Source organism: Salvia miltiorrhiza, chromosome 8 (assembly GCF_028751815.1).
Source record: "Salvia miltiorrhiza cultivar Shanhuang (shh) chromosome 8, IMPLAD_Smil_shh, whole genome shotgun sequence".
NCBI lineage: Eukaryota > Viridiplantae > Streptophyta > Magnoliopsida > Lamiales > Lamiaceae > Salvia > Salvia miltiorrhiza.
Window position 1 is genome coordinate 20,436,782 of NC_080394.1, and position 21,870 is coordinate 20,458,651.

At 37.0% G+C, this 21,870-nt stretch overlaps 1 protein-coding gene across 1 annotated transcript; it reads left to right on the forward strand.

The window, feature by feature from the left end:
- Positions 1 to 17,900: 17,900 nt before the first annotated feature.
- LOC131001763 (serine hydroxymethyltransferase, mitochondrial) lies at positions 17,901 to 21,654 on the forward strand. The gene is made up of 15 exons (XM_057928330.1): positions 17,901 to 18,215; positions 18,301 to 18,351; positions 18,450 to 18,536; positions 18,753 to 18,874; positions 19,051 to 19,127; positions 19,283 to 19,407; positions 19,576 to 19,668; positions 19,863 to 19,955; positions 20,040 to 20,237; positions 20,345 to 20,449; positions 20,576 to 20,641; positions 20,721 to 20,798; positions 20,872 to 20,983; positions 21,080 to 21,190; positions 21,273 to 21,654. Exons 1-15 carry the CDS (start codon positions 18,135 to 18,137, stop codon positions 21,416 to 21,418), a joined length of 1,545 nt encoding a protein of 514 aa, XP_057784313.1. The 5' UTR covers positions 17,901 to 18,134; the 3' UTR covers positions 21,419 to 21,654.
- Positions 21,655 to 21,870: the final 216 nt, after the last annotated feature.

The following is a 21,870-nucleotide window of genomic DNA, read 5'->3' on the forward strand; positions in this document are numbered from 1 at the left end:
CAAATCATATTTGACATTTCGTATATCAAATTAAAGCTCTCGATGTGATATTTAATTTAATATGTATATTTCGTAAAAGATTTAAATGAACTTGGACGATTTTGATAAATAATGAAATGAGAAAAAACAGAAATAAAATATAACAAGAAATGAGAAATAAAAAAAATAAAAAAATGTTAAAATTAATGAGGAGAAAGAGTCTTGAGAATTTTTTTTGACAGTTGATCTTCTGCTTATATATATAAATAATTTTAAATATCATATTATAGACTTGAAATTAAAAATTTTAATCTTATGCATTAACCAACACACACAATAAAATATCCGCCTTAGTTATTTGATGAGACTGGTCAAAGAGCTTGAAACCAACTAATTTAACCACCAATAAACAACTATTCCCTCTATATTTATGCTTATATTTTCTTTTGTACGCCCCTAAAATTATGTATACTATGTTTTAGCACTACCTCACTCATAATGTGAACAATTTATCCTTGTAACTTACACTTATTTACTCACAATTTACTTAATAATACTTTTAAGATGTGTTCTCTTTGATTAATTAATAAATTTATCATGGAAAAGGAGGAATAACCAAAAAATCTCCTTTTAAATGCCTCATTCTTTCTCATTTTCTACAAAATGAGAATTTCATCATTTCTCATTTGTTCTTTTCATTCCGAGGAGGGAAGATATTTTCACATAAAAAATAGAGGGATAATATTATCTCTCCTTAAAGTGAAAAGAATGAATGAGAGAAATGATGAAATTCTCTTTTGTAGAGGGAAGAAAACAAATGATGCATTTAAAGGGAAATTCTTTTGTTATCCCTTATTTTCTCACGATAAATTTATGAATCAAAGAAAACACATCTTTAATATGATACCCTTTTTCACTATCAATATTTTAAATAATTTTTCACTAAAACTCGTGTTGAAAGAACCTACGCATATTTATGGGAACATATGAAGTATTTAGCTGTACTTTAATTTCGCCTAAATAAGTTTTTATGTAATAGTCTTTAAGTCATGGCAATATAATTTTTATCTTCTTATTTTCGATTAATTCAGCTGAACTGGATTAATTTTACAGACAACGAAACAAATTATTTAATAAAGGAATATATTAACGTTGAAAATATTTAGTAGTTCATGCAGTGTAATGTAACAACAGTTTAACTGTTGGTGTAAACCAAAAAGGTGAAAAAAGCAATTGGTTTGTTTTGGTGATTGAATTGTTTTAAAGTAACGAACTGTATATTTTCGTAAGCAATATAAATGACTTTTAAAATCATGTGCAGTCATCAGAAATGAAGTAAAAAGGCTAAAGTATATGGCATAAAGAGGATAGTTTCTATGACCAGAAATTAAAGACTATAAAACTAGAATAACAATTTCGGAATAGTTTTGGGAAAGTGGAACAACAAAAAAACGTTGTGTTGTTGGGAAAGAACCATTCCACTAACAGTGGCCCGTATTTTATTTTAAATCGTCTCATTATAAATAACATCTTTTTATAAATAAAAAAAATTTAACTCTTAAAAAAATATGAATCCTACCACTTTTAACAAATTTAGACATTTTTCTTAATTTTCGTATCAAAAAATTTTGAGCCTTTTGAACTTGTACGGAGGGAGTACCACTCTCTATCACATAGAAGAGCAATAGTAAAAAATTAAAGGCATAGGTGGTTTGAACTTTTGTACTTACTCCCTCCGTCCCATGAAGCGTGATCCATTTCTTTTCGGCACGGGAATTAAGAAATTGATATTCTGTGTGTTAAGTGTGGTAGGTGAAAAAGTGAAAAGGTGAATAAAGGGTAATTTTTTTGCCACTTTTAGAAACAGGTCAAGCTTCGTGGGACAACCCAAAAAGGAAAGTGGGTCACGCTTCGCGGGACGAGTATTTAAAAATTAAGTTTAGTGTAGGTGTTATTAGCTTCATATTTAGTGGAATTTCTCACTCTTTTCAAACTCCACTTTACTCCCTTCAATCTAGACAAAGAACGAAAAATTTCTGCTTCAAAACAAATTAGGACACGTCTCATACAAAAGTACATATGTGAGGTTGGCCCATTTCTCATTCCTTCTCCCTTTCTTTTTCTTTTTGGGTCTGGGCCAACTTCAGGGCCCAGAACCGAGCCCAATCTCTCATCCCAACCCATTCCCTAACCCTAGCCCACTCACACCCCGGATATATCACTCCCCGCTTTTCTCTCTCTCTCATTTCACTCAGCGCCGCTCTCTCTCTCAAACCCTAATCCCTCTCTCTCCCTGACTCTCCATCTCCTCTGCCGTTCCACCGCCCATCTCCTCGGTTCCTCCATCACCATTACTGCTCCCTACTCCTTACTGCTGTCCAGCTCCTCCCTCCCCCCCTTATATCTTTGATACTCTCTCATACGCTGGGAATAACGTATTATCAAGAAGTGAAGGGCTCTGCTATTCCTTTCAAGTGTGTTTATTCATTGGATAATACGGGATTCCCTGCGTGGGTGGTGGTATCACCGGGCTTTCCAGACCATCGGAGCCCTGTTTGGTGGTTACCTGAGAAGATCTGAGCTGCCGGAGTTCTGACCTTGGCTCCTGCTGGTGGCTCTGTTGAGATCTGTGAAGCTGCTCCATCGTCCATACCTCGCCGTTGATCATTCAGCTGCCGGAAGGGTTGCTGAGTTTAAAGGGGGAAAATCTGAGCCCCTGTGTCCCGAGGACACCTTTTCCCTCGACTGAAACCTTAACTTCTCTCTTCTTTTCATTTAGTTCCTTGTCTCTGTTTACTCCTTTATTTCTCTTTGTGCAGATTGCAGAAGAAGGAAGGAGAAGTTGAAGAACTAAAGAAAAGAAGAAGAAAAGAGCTAAAGCTCTGAAGAAGAAGAAGACGAAGAGTCAAGTGCCTGAGCACGAAGTGAGACGGACCGGAGGTTCGGGAAACAAGAGGAGTAATCCCGGCAAGGCGAAGATACCCTACAGTGGTATCAGAGCCACGGGGACCTTGCCGGGGCTCCCCCCGAACACATCCCTCTCACCCCGCCGCCCTTTGGCTGCGCCGATTCGCTCCCGACGAGCAAGGGTTGAGGTAGGTCCGGCTCTTCCTCCTGAAGAGTTCGGCTCTGGTAAAGCGGCTGTAACCCTAGCTCCTAGTTTTAGGCTTGGTCAAGGTGCTGCTTTTATTCTTTTTTATTTTTTTTTGGTATCTTGCGATCCTGCTCTCTTGTTTGCTTCCGCTTGCTGTTTTTTCAGTTTGTGTTCTTGTGTTTTCTCCTGTAACCTCAAGAGCATTCAAAAGCTCACCGTTGGTCTAAGCTTACGGTCCAGTCCGTCTGAATTCACTTTAAAGTGTCTTCTCGTGCGTGGTAGCCTGGATAGCTTGACTGATACGAGGCTTACAGTAGTACACTTGTGTTGCCTAAGTCTTGCCTACTTGTCTCTCGTGCTCTGTATTTTCTTGTTCTCTGAAAGGTTGAATACCTTGAAAACTCTCTTGGATTGAGAGTTTCTGGACTTGGTTAGGTCCTGTTGGAACCTTTTGGAGGGATCAGTGTGAATCCTTGCTCCACAGATCAATCTGTGCTGAGATCTGGGCTCTTCCCTGCTCCTGAACTCCATTTGTTTCCTCTTTAAGGCCCTGGTGGCCTTTGCTGTGGTTCTGTGCCCTTGTCCTTGTATTGTGTGTTGTCTAAGTGCTGCATTCATCATGAACACTGTGCATATGGTTCCCTTCAACGGTAGGGATGATTTCCAGGATTGGAAAACAAAGATTGAGTGCATCTTAGTTAAAGAAAAGGTTAATAAGGCCATTATGAACAGATATGATGAAAATACTGCTGATGAAAAACTAAGGGACTTAAATGATAATGCAAGAGCCACTATTCTGTTGAATTTGAGTAGCTCTGTTGTTAGGAAAGTGTCTCATCATAAGAGTGCTAAGGACCTATGGGATGAATTGACTTCTCTATACTCTGCATCCTCTGAAACCCTTGCATGGTCTTTACAAAACCAGTTCATGTCATTTCAGATGGATACTTCTAAAGATGTTGATTCGAATATGGATGATTTTAACAAATTACTCCAAGATTTAAAACTTGCTGGAGATGATAATATTGAAAAATATGCCCATCAGATTCTGTTAGGATCCATCCCTGAAACATTTGCTGAAGTCAAGTCTGCCTTAAAGTATGGAGGGTCTAAAGTAACATGTGATATGATTGTGAATGGTTTAAAGGCTAAAGAAAGTGAGCTTAAATTTCAGAAACCCAAACCTCTGCATGGTGATGTTATGTTTGTAAAAAATGAGCAGAGAAGCCCTAACCACAGTTTTAATAAGGGTCAGTCCCCTAATGATGTTAAATACACTACTCCTGATAGACAAAGAGATGAGAAAGGGTCTAACTTTGCCCCTAATCAAAATAGAAATCAGAACTTTGATCAAAAGCCCAGAAAAGTGTGTTGGAATTGTGGAAAACCAGGTCACTTCATCAACAGATGTAAAATGCCTAAAAAGAATAAGGGTTTTGTTCCTAATGAACCATCTCAGCATGCCAACAATGTGTATGAAGAAGATAGTGTCTACATGGTACATGAACCTGACTTTCAGTACATAAACTACTCCAATGATGTGTCAAAATCTGTTAAATCCAATGAGTGGTTGATTGACTCTGGCTGCACTTTTCATGTAACACCTTTCAAAGACATGTTTCAAAATTTGGAGTCTGTACACTCTGGACATGTGGCTTTGGCTGATGGTCAAAAGTGTGAAATTTTGGGTAAAGGGGATGTGTGTCTAAAATTTGAGAATGGGAGTTTGCTAACCTTGAATGAAGTCAGATATGTGCCTAATCTGAAGTTTAGTCTCTTGTCTGTTTCTAAAATTGCTGATAAGATGCTTGATGGGTCTGTAAACTACCTGAGATTCCAGTTTGAAAAAGACTCCAAACTCTTCTTCACTGCTCCCAGAAAGGGTGACTTATATGCTGTTCAAGCTGAGTCTGTGTCTGTGCCTATGGTTAATTTGGTGCATGATGATAAGACTGCACTATGGCATGCTAGGTTAGGTCACATGAGTAACAAAGGTCTTGATATTTTAAGAAAAAATGGTGCTTTTGGCAAAGACAAAGTTTCAAGCATGCAATTCTGTGAACCTTGTGTGTTAGGCAAGCATCATAAGTCTGCATTCCCTGTGTCCAAACCATACCCAGCATGTTAGTACAGAAATACTTGAGTATCTTCATGCTGATGTTTGGGGTCCTGCAAAGGTACCCACCCATGGTGGAAATTCTTACTTCTTGTCTGTGATTGATGACTACTCTAGAAAGACTTGGGTATTCTTGATGAAAAACAAATCTGATGTTTTTGAGAAACTTTCAAAATGGGCTGTCCAAATTCAAAATCAGACTAAGAAAAGGATTAAATGCATAAGGACTGATAATGGGCTTGAATTCTGTAACAATGCTATGGATAAATGGTGCACTGAGTCTGGAATTGCTAGGCATAAGTCTGTACCCTACACCCCACAACAAAATGGAGTTGTAGAGAGAATGAACAGGACTCTCCTTGAGAGAGTAAGAAGTCTTCTTGTAAGTTCTGGATTGTCTAAACATTTTTGGGGTGAAGCCCTCATGACTGCTGTTTACTTGATAAATAGGTCTCCTTCTGTACCTCTACTTGGAAAATTGCCTGAGTCTGTCTTTTATGATAAACCTGTTTGCTTGAACAACTTGAAAGTGTTTGGATGTGCTGCATATGTGCATCAGAGTGTGTGTAAGCTTGAACCTAGGGCTAGAAAGTGCATCTTCTTAGGGTATCCTGAGGGTGTCAAAGGATATAGGCTTTGGGATAGGTCCTTACCTGGTTTTAAAACATGCATCAGTAGGGATGTTATCTTTAATGAACTTGTGTTTCCTTGTTTACCTGAATCCTCACATTCTGATACTCCAAGTGAGGTGGAGACATCTAAATCTCTTGACTTAGAAAGATATGAGTTCATGATTACATCCCCCATTTCTCCTGAGGTGGACCCTTTACCCACCCCTGAACCTGAGCATGATCCCATTAACAACACTGGACCTGAACCTCAAACTGATCCCCTGACTGAACCTACACCCCTGCATGTTCCTGCTCCTGAACCTGTCCCCAACACCACTCAAAATGATTACCTCCTTTCTAGGGACAGAGAGAGAAGACATGTGAGGACCCCTGCTAGGTTTGATGACTTCAACTTGTCCATGTATGCTTTCAATGTGTTTAGCAATATTGATGTGACTGAACCTTGCACTGTTACTGAAGCTATGAACTGTCCTGAGTCTGAAAAATGGTATGCTGCTATGGAATCTGAAATGAACTCATTGCATGATAATAATACTTGGATTCTTGTTGAAAAACCTGATAATTGCTCTCTGGTTGAGTGTAAGTGGCTGTTTAAAATAAAGAATGAGGTGGACCATGTTAGATATAAGGCCAGATTAGTTGCTAAGGGTTACACCCAAAAGGAAGGAGTTGATTATGATGAGATCTTTGCTCCTGTTGTGAAGTTCACCACTGTCAGAATTATGCTTGCTTTATGTGCTCATTTTAATTGGGAATTAAAGCAAATGGATGTTACAACTGCTTTCTTGCATGGTGAATTAGAAAACAACATTTATATGAAGCAACCTGAGGGATTTGTTGACAAAAACTTTCCAAACCATGTATGTCTTTTGAAAAAATCTTTATATGGTTTAAAACAATCCCCTAGGCAGTGGAATCTCAAGTTTGACCAATGCATGAGAAGCATGAACTTCACTCGAAGTAAGTTTGATCATTGCTTGTACTACATGAAATTTGGCATTCCTGTTTACCTGCTCTTGTATGTTGATGACATGTTAATTCTTGGCCCCTGTTTGAAAACCATTGAGCATGTCCAAAAATGCTTATGTGAGAACTTTGACATGAAAGATCTAGGAGATGCTAAGAAAATATTAGGCATGTGCATTGAAAGAAATAGGGAGAAATCCACTATTTTGTTGCATCAATCTGAGTATGTGAAACAGGTGTTAAAGAAGTTTAATATGGAAAAATGCAATGCTGTTAATGTGCCTTTAGGTTCTCATTTTGAGCTGAGTAAGAAGCAGTGTCCTACATCTGAGACTGAACTTGCAGAAATGCAAAACATTCCTTATGCTAACGCCATAGGTTCTGTCATGTATCTAATGATAAGCACTAGACCTGATATAGCATATGTTGTTTCTTGCCTTAGCAGATATATGGCTAATCCTGGATTACCCCATTGGGAAGCTGTGAAATGGTTGTTTAGATATCTGAAATCAACTATGCATTGTGGTCTGATCTTTGATAAATCTGATGATAGTGTTAAGTGTGTTGGCTATGTTGACTCCAATTATGCCAATAACAAGGACAATAGAAAGTCAACTACTTCCTATGTGTTTACTCTATGTGGTTCTTGTATCAGTTGGAAATCTCAACTGCAGGGCATTGTTGCTTTATCTACAACCGAGTCTGAGTACATTGCAGCCACTGAGGCTGTTAAGGAAGCAATTTGGTTGCATGGAGTCCTTTCTGAACTTCAACACATTGATGATAAACCTCTGTTATTCTCTGATAGTCAGTCTGCAATTCAGTTATGCAAGAATCCTGTGTTTCATGATAGAACCAAGCATATAGATGTCAGGTATCATTTCATTAGGGATGTTGTTGAAAGAGGAGAAGTCATCCTTGAGAAAATTCCTTCTGAATTCAACCCTGCTGACATGGGTACTAAATGTCTTCCTGCTGCCAAACACACCTCCTGTCAGAAAACCTTGCATATGAATGTGTAACTTGTTCTGGTCTGTTTGTTTCTTTTCTTCTGCATTGTTTGTGCTTGTGTTGTTGTTTTTGGGTGTCTTCCTTCTCTTTCCCTTGTGTTTCTTGTGTCCTGCTGTTTGTGTGCCTGTTATGCATGCTTGTTTGTTTCCTTGTGTGTCTTGTTGTGTCTTCAATGATAACCTTTTTTGGGTTTGAGAAATGGTGATTACCCTGGGTTGGTCTCTGTGGTTTGAGATTGAGATAAATATGCTTAATATTTTTCTCACCCTCTCTTGTCTTGACTTTGTGGCAGATGAGAGAAAAAATTAGGGCTGTGATGACAACTCCAACTCAATTGATGGCCCTTCCCTGGTAACAGAATGATCAATGTGCCAAATGTGGATATGTGAGGTTGGCCCATTTCTCATTCCTTCTCCCTTTCTTTTTCTTTTTGGGTCTGGGCCAACTTCAGGGCCCAGAACCGAGCCCAATCTCTCATCCCAGCCCATTCCCTAACCCTAGCCCACTCACACCCCGGATATATCACTCCCCGCTTTTCTCTCTCTCTCATTTCACTCAGCGTCGCTCTCTCTCTCAAACCCTAATCCCTCTCTCTCCCTGACTCTCCATCTCCTCCGCCGTTCCACCGCCCATCTCCTCGGTTCCTCCATCACCATTACTGCTCCCTACTCCTTACTGCTGTCCAGCTCCTCCCTCCCCCCTTATATCTTTGATACTCTCTCATACGCTGGGAATAACGTATTATCAAGAAGTGAAGGGCTCTGCTATTCCTTTCAAGTGTGTTTATTCATTGGATAATACGGGATTCCCTGCGTGGGTGGTGGTATCACCGGGCTTTCCAGACCATCGGAGCCCTGTTTGGTGGTTACCTGAGAAGATCTGAGCTGCCGGAGTTCTGACCTTGGCTCCTGCTGGTGGCTCTGTTGAGATCTGTGAAGCTGCTCCATCGTCCATACCTCGCCGTTGATCATTCAGCTGCCGGAAGGGTTGCTGAGTTTAAAGGGGGAAAATCTGAGCCCCTGTGTCCCGAGGACACCTTTTCCCTCGACTGAAACCCTAACTTCTCTCTTCTTTTCATTTAGTTCCTTGTCTCTGTTTACTCCTTTATTTCTCTTTGTGCAGATTGCAGAAGAATGAAAGAGAAGTTGAAGAACTAAAGAGAAGAAGAAGAAAAGAGCTAAAGCTCTGAAGAAGGAGAAGACGAAGAGTCAAGTGCCTGAGCACGAAGTGAGACGGACCGGAGGTTCGGGAAACAAGAGGAGTAATCCCGGCAAGGCGAAGATACCCTACAACATACATATATTTTCTAAATACTTACCAAAAGATTACAAAGTTTAGTGGTTGCAAGATCTTAAAAGTTAACCGTATGCGCATGCTCAGCTTAGAAAGAAAATCAAGACTCGTGAAATTTTAGTTAGGTGTGGAAAATAGCTATGTTTTGAAAAAAGGGAAATTAAAATATAAAAAGCATGTTTTTGATTCTATTGTTGGTGGAAATTTTATTCTAATATTTGTTGCTTCATATAAATAAGTGTATTGTGATCACAATTTTCAAATAAAGCACACTTCAGTGCATCAGAGATGTACGATGTATTTCACTTAATTAAATTTTATATATAGTCCCTTGTTTCACTAAAATTGATTTTTTTTTTTTTTTGAGATGTTCCATTAAAATTGACTTATTCATATAAAAGGTTGGGCTCTATCATTTCTATTTAGTTTATATTTTCTTTTCATTTTTCATGTCTAAAAGAATTGAGTCAATTTTAATAAGACGGAGAAAATATTAATTAAAAAATAATGTAAATTTTTAGTTATACTTAATTATCTTCACAAAATATGAAATTAGGTGGCTGATGAGAACGGGCCTAACCTAGGCACTAGGGAGTGGGGGCCGGCCCAGTGTGCTCATTTTGGTAGAATCAATAAGTGGCTTTACCAATAACTCTTTTTTTGCTTTTTTATCAAGGGTAATTTTATGTGTAGCCACAGTTTTTATCTCTATAGCCTCCTTATCTAAATAAATAATTAAAATATAATAAATTTACTGCTTTATCCTTTTTGTTGTTTATAACCCCCGCTTCTTCTTCACGCTCCCATCCCTCGTCACTGTAATCACACCTCCTTCTTCTCGATGGAGACGTCTTTTCGACTGCATTAGCAGCCATTGTCATAGTTTCATCACATCCGGCTCAGATACAAGAGAATTATACTATTGTAATGTCAAAATCATTAGGGCCTGAAATTTGTCATTTGATGGAGCAGGTATAAGGGAGAGAGAAGGCAGGTTTTCAAGAAAACTAAGATAGATGATGAAGAAAATATTAGTTGGAGAGCAATTACCAACACACAAACTACTAAAATCCTCGAGTGATGAAGTAATTAACGAATTAATTGTTTTCTTCTGCAATTTTGGGGCTACAGATGAAGTAACTAACATATTATTTTAAATCAAGGGGTTATAAGGATAAAACAGTAACTTTATTAATATTTTTATTATCTTTTAACATAAGAGGCTATAATGAAAATAACAGGGGCTATGTATAAAATTACCCTTTTATCAATTCATTTTGGCCTTTTTTTCTTCCCCTCTTCAAATGAAAATGGAAAATAGATTTCACTGCATTCATGAAAGATACTCGAATTGTGATTTTTTGTTATTTTTATTCGTTTATAATAAATATGTTTTTTTATTTTAAAATATAATTGCATCAAAATACATGAACTTTAGTCACTTTTTCATTCTGTACACGAACTTTAAAATTTACATTTTAAATCATGAACTTTGCATATGTTTCAAATTTTTTCATAAAATTGAATTTCCCCCAATTTCATACTGATGTGGATCCTATGTGGAGCCGAAAGTGTGCCACTTATTTCACCGTCCGGCATATGAAACGACGTCGTTTTTTAGGGGTAAAGAACATCGTTTTATCTCAATTTATGAAATTAGGTTTAAATTTCAAAAGCCTCAATCTTATCTCTCTTTTTCTGAAATTAGCTTCTTCTTCTGAAATTAGCTTTCCCATTGACTGCAATATGTTCACATACTGCTTATCCGTAAAATTATTCACCGCCGGCTTGCCGCCTGTATCCCCCAACGCCTCCCTGTGACGATGAATGTTGAAACGACGCAAAACCCTTCTTCTATGCCACAGTTGCGCCTCCGTCCGCGACGTCGTCGACTCTCGACCGTAGAGCTCTCTGCAGCGAAATCGACTGCGACCTCTGCCTCTGATGGTGATTAGCAGCCACAATTCCTTAATCTTCTTCAGCAGCTTCTCCGTCAATAGTGGCGCGGCTGCTGCGGAACCTGATTCAGATGTGCTGCTCCTCTTCATAGGAGCAAAATTCTCAGAAACCCTTAAAATTCAAAAGCTCCAAAAACCTTAGCAAAAACATAACTCAACTTGAAAAACTAATGCCGCAACAACACAATTCCCTCAAAACTCTTTGCACCGTTTTGCCACTTCCCTCTCTCCTTCTCTCTATGAACAACTTCAATAATGGATCCATGATTGAGCTCACTGGAATTTTCCTTGCTCCTGAAAGAGATTTGTCCCTTTTTAATTATGGTAGGGTTTTGGAGGGTAACATGTGAGGGAGAAGATGAAATTATGGCTTTTTTAGATGACCACTTTCAAAACGACTTCGTTTTGTATTTTCACGTCAGCTACAATGACGCGTGTACAATGACACGTGTTACATACGCGTGGCATGTTTAAAGACACCTCAGCTTTCCGGCGGCCGGACTTCAATTTTATGGAAAAATTGGAACATATACAAAGTTCATGATTAAAAATGTAAGTTTCAAAGTTCGCGTGCAAAATGGAAAAGTGACTAAAGTTTGTGTATTTTGATTCAATTAACCCTTTAAAATATATATATCTTTATACTTTATCTCATTTACACATAATATTTACAAAAAATATATCTCACAAACCATTTATCTATTACCTAACAAATCAATTTGTTGGGACCTTTTCTCCACTTTATACACATCTTTCAATATCTTTTTAAAACATGTGTACTCTCATCCATACCACACTTAAGGTAGAAAAATGAGTATAATTCAAAGAATACAAAGTTTAATAAATGATTAGAAGATATATATAAAATGAATAAAAGAAATTTATTAAAATTATACATAATTAAAATTTTATTAGAAAAGCGAAAACAAAAACCTAACAACCTTTGAGGCAGATAAGATGCGAACAAGGGCCGAGCCTCGTTAAAATCTCTTTAGAGAAAATTCAATGGAAAAAACTCTATAAGAGGAAAAAAAGTGCTCATCTATTCCAACACTATAAACTAATAAATACAATGAAAGAACCCAACTAACAAAGTGCAAACACCACAAAAAACAAGCATGGAAAACATCCAACAAGATGGCCCATGTCACACCCAAGGGACCCGACTTAGTAGGATTTAAACCCCAGCGCATCGGGAGTTCGTCTAGAAATCTCGAAAGCTATTCTAACCCGAACACCAGACACAACCAATGAACCAAATGAAGAAATCTATTAAAATTAATTTATTAGACAATTGATAAATGATTTGTAAGATGAAATCTTGAAAGTATAAAGAGGCGATTTGCAAGATAGTCATACAAAATAGTGAAAATCAATTGTTGTCCACAAAAATAGTTTTAATAAATTGTAGCCAAACTTAAGTCTTCTGGATGGAACTACCCCTCCCGTTTACGTACTAAAAAGCATTGCTCTCTCAATTTTCTTCACTTTCGCACTGCCTCTTTATTTGAAATCGTGCATCAACCACTCTAAAGTATATCTATGAAAATCTCTCTCTCTCTCTCTCTCTCTCTCTCTCTCTCTCTCTCTCTCTCTCTCTCTCTCTCTCTCTCCGACAAGTCCCATCTATCTCTGATAATGGTTTTTTTCGTGCCAGTTGCCCGAGATCTACCTCTCATATGCGAGGAACAAAAAATAATTTTGTTCCAACTGGAGATGAATTCAATCCATTTATGCTAAGTGCGCAGGATTGGGGTGAGGAAGAAATCAATCTCCACCCTTCCCAATTCATCATTGTCGCTCCCATATGATGCCTTCTTCCAATGCTTAGTGCAAGAAAGTGAAGGAAATGATGAAAAATGAATATTTAGTTCAATTTTTGTTTTAGTTGTAAGATTTCGCGTTGATTTGCTAATATGATTTGTAATTATATTGTTTAAAAAATGAATAAAATGTTGATTCAATTTTTGTTCTACAATTATAATTGGATTCATTCGAACAAACTGCAAGTATGTTATGTTTTTATTGCGTAATTTTTATGGGATGAACGGTACAAAATAACATATTCGAATCATTCGTCCCAATGTCTTGATGGAACCGTATAGTGAAATACGATTTTTCTTTTCCCTTTCAGATCGTTTATAGTTGTCAAATCAATTATCATACAACAGCTATATACCTAGCATGAATCTAATAATTTTACTACATCACATTGGTGGTAAAATCACTGACTTGAGAAGCTACGCGTGAAGGACTCCAAATTTGATCTTTTTGGTCTGTGATCACTTACCAATGTTCTACTTCTTTGGTAGCGAAAATTTTAGAATAATCCTACTTGAATCTCTGCTCACATAAAATTGTGTGTGCGTGTGAATACTACGTAATAGCTGCCCCTCCTCCTATTCTCTTTGTTTATAATTCTCTAATTATTATCTTGGCCTAGGTCTAGGAACCCTGGCCTAATACGCCTAAGAGATGCCTGTTGTATTTAAATAAAATGGAGCGAGCTTTCACATAATTAAAGCATTAATTCCCTTGGGCTTAGGCTTATGTAGGGTTAGTCCAAGGACCAAATACAATGGATAATGACAGGCCTCTGTGTATTAATTAATTTCTCATATCCATGTCAAGATACAAATTAATTAATAAACATGAATTCATTCCCTAGAGAATCAACGTTGACCTACAAAATGTATGGTCTAGAATTGGTACTACATACTATCTAAGGACACGGTATTATCGGAATCGATATATATATATATATATATATATATATATATATATATATATATATATATATATATATAGGGTTAGATTCAATGAAAAGGGCCTAAATGTAAGAAAGAAGAGAGAAGTAATCTCATCCGTTGATCTTATCTAATCTAACGAACATGATTTATTCACGCCATGTTCAACGAATTTTTTTGTTGAACATTCGTGAACATATACAATATTTTTGGGGATTTTGGGTTTCGACCCCCCATATGTTCAAAAAAAAAAATTCGTTGAACATGGCGTGAATAAATTATGTCCGTTAGATTAGATAAGATCAACAGATGAGATTACTTCTCTCTTCGTTCTTACATTTAGGCCTTATTCATTGAACCTTGGCCTATATATATATATATATATATATATATATATATATATATATATGTAGAAAATAGAATACCAATAGCATGTCTAATATGTTCAATTTAAAATATAACATAAGAAGCTGTTATACAGCATGAAGTGGAACTCATTCGCGTGAGCGTTGCCATCTTTGAATTTCGCAAGAGCAAGAACCTAATGACATTTTGTGAAGGATCAATGGTCCACAACCACAGTCCAACGAAAAGGGTGGCAACATCAGACGGTCCAACGGTGGCTTAGGCTATGTGACGACAGTGGGTGACACTAATTGGTGTGAGTTAGGAATTTGAGATTTTTCTTAATAAATAATTGGGGCGAGTTAAGAATTTGAGATTTTATATAATTTTTTTTATTAAAGTCAATGGATTATAGGAGTATTTTAATAAGAGTTCTTAATATTTATATAAGAAAAATTGAAATGAGAAACTTTAATTATTGTGAAAGGAGAATCATTTTTAATCCTTCAATTACGAAGATGTATAGCGAATGCATCAGTTTACTAGATGGATGCATCGCTTAAATTCGAACATCATAAGTGGTGAACATTCCATTTTTTAGTGCGAAAATTTTTACTGTGAATTTATTGATTTTATATGTTCAGTGCATTGTATACATGTTCTCATGAAAAATGTAGTTCTTACAATGATCTACCCATATATGCATTATGAGAGAGTATAAAAATGAAAATACCAACATTATAATTTTGTGGAAGAAATTTGTTGGAATATGGAACCTAAAATCATGTTTGGTACACTAGATAAGGTCGTGCTAGACTAGATATCCACACTATACTATGTGTTTGGTTCTCTAGATTGCTGTCGCGGAAAGCTTGAGATATATGTTCGACTCTGTCAAATAATATTGTTCCTCTTTAGCAATGGGATCGTGCCACCACCCTCAGATACACATCCCTCGATTGAATAGTATTCAAGATAACAACCTTCTACCTCCAAAAAACAAAGATAACAACCTTCTAAGACCAAATTATCCTTGTTTCTCTTTCTGAAAATAAAATTTCCCTAAAGAATAATCACACAGTATAAAATATCTTAACCATTAGACTAGTAATTTTCAACATATATATATCTCTCATCATGCAAATTAGGTTGAGAAATAACGATACCACGTGGAATTTACTCAGATTTTTAACTGTAGATGAACTCAAGGTCAGGAAGCAATGAAAAATATATCCATATGTAATCTTATGAAATGTATATATGTTGATGATCCCTTTACTAGGAGAAAATCAATCAAAGTGGACCAAAGATAGACAAGAGTTCGGTACAAAGGCTGAGCCACCAGAGTTTGGAGGAAGAAGGCAACGATTGTTAGCTTCTAGCGCCACCAGAGTTTCGAATTCCTTGCTAGGTGAGTCCGCAGTTAAATGACATGACTGTGTTAGCTTTGATACAACGGTGATGGCTGAATTTTAGGTATTTTGATATGTTTAACGATAGAGCTTCAGACGATGTGGAGTTAGAATCAAATATCGGCGAACGATTATCATTGGATGACTACTCGCCAAAGATCGAGATGGACATATTTTAGAGAAAGAGATCATGTCGGTAGTGGTTGACAGTGGAAGATCTTCGGTTAGAATTTTGAAGTTGCGATTTGATAGCAGTGACTTGGGCCGCACGACTGATGACAGCGTGATGCGGCGATGTGAGCAACAATCTTGGATCCACTACACTTGCCAGAATTTAGGGAAGGTGATGGCACTTTTTGGTCAGAGCAGATTGGGGATATTGATTGGATGATGAATTTTGATTCAGTTATACCGATCAAGATAATTGAGAATAGGCGTAAATCATGAGAATAAAATCTTGCCATGAACAACAAGAGCAATAGGGATAATGGGAATTGTTAGGCTTTTCAGGGAATTGCAATGAGTGGTGGAAATTGTCGTGAATGGCTGGAAAATCGATTGATCTCTCGTCTTAGCCCAAGTTTCCCCATAGAATAGAACAAAACATGTCAACGTCCTAAACTCGAGTTTAGATTTTGTACAGATAGCACAAATTGTTGTGCCTAAAAATAACGGTTCTAACGGAAAGCGAAGAAAACAGTAAATAACACAAGAATTTGTGTGGCTCGATCATAAAGATCTACGCCCATAGAGAGTTGACCGAGAAAATTCACTATTTGTGGTCAGGGTTTACAATTACAAAGTTCTCTCCTGAATAATGAATATATGCCCATATTTATAGACTAAAATACTAAGAATTCTAGCAGAAATATGACTCATTTTATACTTATAATAGAGCTATAATTCTTCAAGGTTATCCCTTTCTTCGTGATAATCTCCTTCTTTATTGAACACATGATAGTCTTCAAGATAGCTCCAAATCCCAGAAAAACATGACTGCAGGGCTGCTAAAAACGTTGTTGTTGGTGAAATTAGGCTAGATCCGCTTTGATTTTCCGATGCATATTTTTGTCCTCATCACACATCCCTCGATTGAATAGTACTCAAGATAACAACCTTCTAAGACCAAATTACCCTTGTTTCTCTTCGTCGGACTTATTGAATGAGTTTTCTCCAAAATCTTTTTGTGCGAGTGCTACGATAAGCTTCTTCATCAACGCGGAAACCTCAATCCAATCTACTGAAAAATTCATCCGATGTCGTGGCCGATTCTCCATCCATTAACTATGTCGAAGAATTTCGCTCTGATGATGCTCTACTTGTAGCGGACTTCAAACCTCAACATGTTGCTCAAGTCCCAAACATGTGGCACCCCAATAAAATTTTCAAGAACCTCACGTGTCTCCTGCAGATTTATTAATCGCACAACGAGGATGCAACTGTTTAATTCGAATTGGATCTCTGTTCTAATCCCGAAACCACCTATACTTCCATAGGTTATGGTCTTTATCTTCGGAAATCGTCGATCGCTGCGAGCGATGCTCCTAGGGGTAATTATGAAACAATTTCAATTATGGAGTTGAGGAGATGCAAAGAGGATTTGGGGAATTTTCTGGATGGTGGTGTATGAATTTGTAGACGTACCCATCGAGGGATATGGTGCACCATTATGGTTGGGAAAAGGTAAATTTTGTCTTTTTAAAACTTGACCAAGGATAGAAGTGTAAATTTCACTTTTAAGCTTAGATTTAATATTGCGTACCATACACAGATGTTAATATATCTCAATTTTTTATCTTGTCTATCAAACACTAGGATACAATACCAATCTCACCTTATTTGCGATACATATATTAGATTTTATCTATCTTTCCTAACATTCCCTAAAAAGGGCGTTTACTTTGAAGGTTAATCCATTGTTTACTTCGATGGATTTAAAGTTTGGGATATCTCAATGCCCTTGATTATTTTTATCATTTAAGCTAATTTTATTTGATTCTTATCTCATTGAAAGAGTGAAATTGGAGAAATCTTACTCTTGAAGATAAAAATATTCAATCATGCAAAGTAAATACCCTTAAAGGTAGTAAGCATTTGAATTAAAACACTTTACACTTCATCCATACAAGTGATCTCTATTTATTGTATTTAATTTCCGTTTTCAACAAAGTGAGTAATTATCAATAGACACTTACTTTACACCTTATTCATACAAGTGATTCCTATTTATTTTACTATATTTTAAACACTTCATTCTTAATTTTTGTATCGAGTAAAATGAATTATTATCATTTGGGACGAAGAGATTTTTACAAAATAAAGTATTGTGCGCCTATGCGTTTGTTGGCCGTTAGTTAGCTGGTAGTGCAAATTCAAACCGGATAAACCAATAAAGCGCTGAAATCACAAAATCTTATTGCTTTGAGGCCGACGACAAACAAGAACCAGAAATATTGTTCGATTTTCCGCCACCACCCAAAACCTCACCCAAAAAACACATCCATTCGCCCACAACAACACACGATCTCGCATGTCTCCTGCTCACACTCACACTTAGTGAGAGAAAATACAGAGAGAGAAGATGATGTTGGCAATGGCTGTGAGGAGGCTTTCCTCCTCCATCTCCAAACCTCTCAAGCGCGGCGGCTCTCTCTATCACATGGTCTCCCTCCTCCATCACTCCATGCTTGATTTCTTGTTGTTCCAATTTATGTTGTGATATAATAAGGAAAATTGTGTTTGTGCAGTCTTCGTTGCCTAATGAAGCTGTGTACGAGAAGGAAAAGAATGGCGTCGCGGTATGCTTACACACTGCTCGACGCTTGTTCTCAGTTAGGAAATGAGTTTTGTTTCTTCGTTTGATGAATACTAATCTCTGTTAGAGTGAAATTTGCAGTGGCCGAAGCAGTTGAATGCTCCGTTGGAGGTCGTTGATCCCGAGATTGCTGACATTATCGAGCACGAAAAGGCTAGACAATGGAAGGTCACTTCTGCTTATCTTCTCTTTGCTTTTCATCCTCTCCTACTTCATCAAATTGTAATATATCAATTCTATGTGAAGTTTTTTCTTAGCATTTTGTCTATTGCAATTTGAGCTAAAAAAGGAGTAACCATAAATTCCATCCGTCATATATGTATACATATATATAGGTGTTATGATTTATTATGTCTTAATTTTTGAAATCCATGTATGTTGCAGGGGCTTGAGCTCATTCCCTCGGAAAATTTCACTTCTGTGTCTGTGATGCAAGCGGTTGGCTCAGTTATGACTAACAAGTACAGTGAAGGATATCCTGGTGCAAGATACTATGGAGGAAATGAGTAAGTACATAACTAATTTCTCATTCCTAATCTATTTTTTTGTTTTGTCCATTAACCACAGTTTTATTTTATTTTTTTGCTGCTTTCTACTTATATATGTTTGTTAGCATCAGGGTGTTACATATTAATCTCCCTCGACTTATTTTCTTTTCTGATCAAGTGTTGTGAAATTTCAGGTACATTGACATGGCCGAAACACTATGCCAGAAGCGTGCACTGGAAGCATTCCGGTTGGACCCTGCAAAATGGGGAGGTAATTCATTCTGTAAACAAATGGTTTGCATGATATACTGTGAAGGAATGTCATAACATGTGAGGATTGAATGTGGATTACTGTAATACATTTACATGAGCCAGATTGGGATATTAGTGAAATTCATCTGAGCTGAGTCATCTTTTTCATCACAGTAAACGTGCAGCCTCTATCAGGATCTCCAGCAAACTTTCATGTTTACACTGCTTTACTTAAACCGCATGACAGAATTATGGCACTTGATCTTCCTCATGGAGGGCATCTTTCTCATGGTTACCAGGTGCTTCCTGATTTCTAAGTAATTCTATGCAGAACATTTATCTCGTTGGAGCTAGAAAACAGCAAATATTTATCTTGTTATAAAACTTCATATCTATAAGCTTTCACTTAAACACTTATTTTAGATCATCAAGAATAATGTGAGGAATTTTGCATTCTATTTTTACAGACTGATACAAAGAAGATATCTGCAGTCTCCATATTTTTTGAGACTATGCCATACAGATTGAATGAAAGCACAGGCTACATTGATTATGATCAGGTGCATTCCTTTTCTCTTCTCAGTCATAATTTCTTTATGATGGTTCAAATTCTTCAAATAAATCCTTTTCATAAAAGCAAGAGCAGAATCTTCTTCTATAAATATGTCGTGTCTGATTTGTGAAGCCAGTGTATTATCAGCTTATAGCAACTGTTTAGTATGTTACAGTTTGCTGAATTAGTTTATTTCTGCAGTTGGAAAAGAGTGCTGTACTCTTCAGGCCAAAACTAATTGTTGCTGGTGCTAGTGCTTATGCACGTCTCTATGATTATGACCGCATCAGGAAGGTAATTTTCTGCCAGATACTTGTGGCATTATGGTTGTTGTCTGAAGACAGAACCCTGAGCTTGTTTCCTGGATATCTTTGGCAGGTCTGTGACAAGCAGAAGGCAGTTTTGTTGGCCGATATGGCACATATTAGTGGATTAGTTGCAGCTGGAGTCATCCCATCACCATTTGACTATGCGGATGTGGTGACAACCACAACCCACAAATCACTTCGTGGACCTCGTGGTGCCATGATTTTCTTCAGGAAGGGTGTTAAAGAGATCAACAAACAAGGCAAAGAGGTTGGCTGTCTCCTATTCCACTATAGTTTCTGTTTTCATTACACTTCATCGCCAACTGATAATGAGAGTTACTTTCAGATAAAAATGTTAACTCTTATTTCTTGAAGGTGTTGTATGACTATGAAGATAAAATCAATCAAGCTGTTTTTCCTGGACTTCAAGGGGGCCCACACAATCACACAATTACTGGCTTGGCAGTTGCATTGAAACAGGTTTGGCACTCTAAATAAGTACCATATTGACTGATGTCACCAACACCAAGTACTACTTTTCACATTTTCAATTTTCATTTATCAAATTAGATAGGCTCCAAAAAGACATAACCTTGTTAAACACAGGCAACAACTCCAGAATACAAAGCTTACCAAGAACAAGTCTTGAGCAACTGTGCAAAGTTCGCTCAGGTATGATCGACTTAGATATATGTATGTATTACTCTTGGATGATAAGGCAATCAATATCAAACTCAATCTAATGTTGCAGACTCTCACTAAAAATGGATATGAACTTGTTTCTGGCGGAACAGACAACCACTTAGTTCTTGTCAATTTGAAAACCAAGGTAATTTGTCGGACTTGACACTATTTAACCGCTGTCTTAGAAATGAAAACTTTATATTTATTTGCTTTTGCAGGGTATTGATGGTTCAAGGGTGGAGAAGGTGTTGGAAGCTGTCCATATTGCAGCAAACAAGAACACCGTTCCTGGAGATGTATCCGCCATGGTTCCTGGTGGCATCAGGATGGGTGCGCATGCTTGTTTTTCTTTCTCAATCAATTTTTAGTTTGACTCCATTTCTCTCATCACCAAAATTTTCATATCTGTTTTTCTTGTTATGTTAGGTACCCCTGCTCTTACTTCTAGAGGATTCTTAGAGGAGGACTTTGCCAAAGTAGCTCACTTCTTTGATTCTGCTGTACAATTGGCTGTCAAAATCAAGGCTGAAACTAAAGGTTCTAACTATACTATCTAATCCTAACATCATATTCGTATACTATTTTGAAGTTCAATGCAAATATACTTGAATTTCTGCAGGCACCAAATTGAAAGACTTTGTGGCCACAATGTCTGATCCTTCATTTCAATCCGAGATTGCAAAACTCCGCCACGACGTGGAGGAGTATGCGAAGCAGTTCCCCACAATTGGGTTCGAGAAAGAAACCATGAAGTATAAAAACTAAGAAGGTAGGCACATCTTGCCTAGAGAAGAAGTTGTGAAGAAGAAAAAGTTTATGTAACTTGGTTTTTTTTTTTCTTTTCTCTCAATCTTAGAGACTTAATAAATGGGGTGAAATAAAAATATCGAAAAGATTCAAAGTTGTCATGCTTTGCTATTCCTATTTTCTCCCCATTTTATATGTACAAAATGAATTATATTATATGAAACTTACAGATACGCCTGTTTTTTTTTCTGAAATGGCATGTGGTTGTTGGTGATTTCGTATACTAATATTTTATATGCTTTTTAAATGTAATGTGAATATTGATTATTTATTTATTTCTTTTTTATTTTTTAAGTTACGCATTCACATAAGTTGGACAATCATATGCACCAACACTCACATAATAGTCTAATAATAACTCGTCAATTACTAATACTCTAGTAAAACACTTTAGCTATTGACTTATAAAC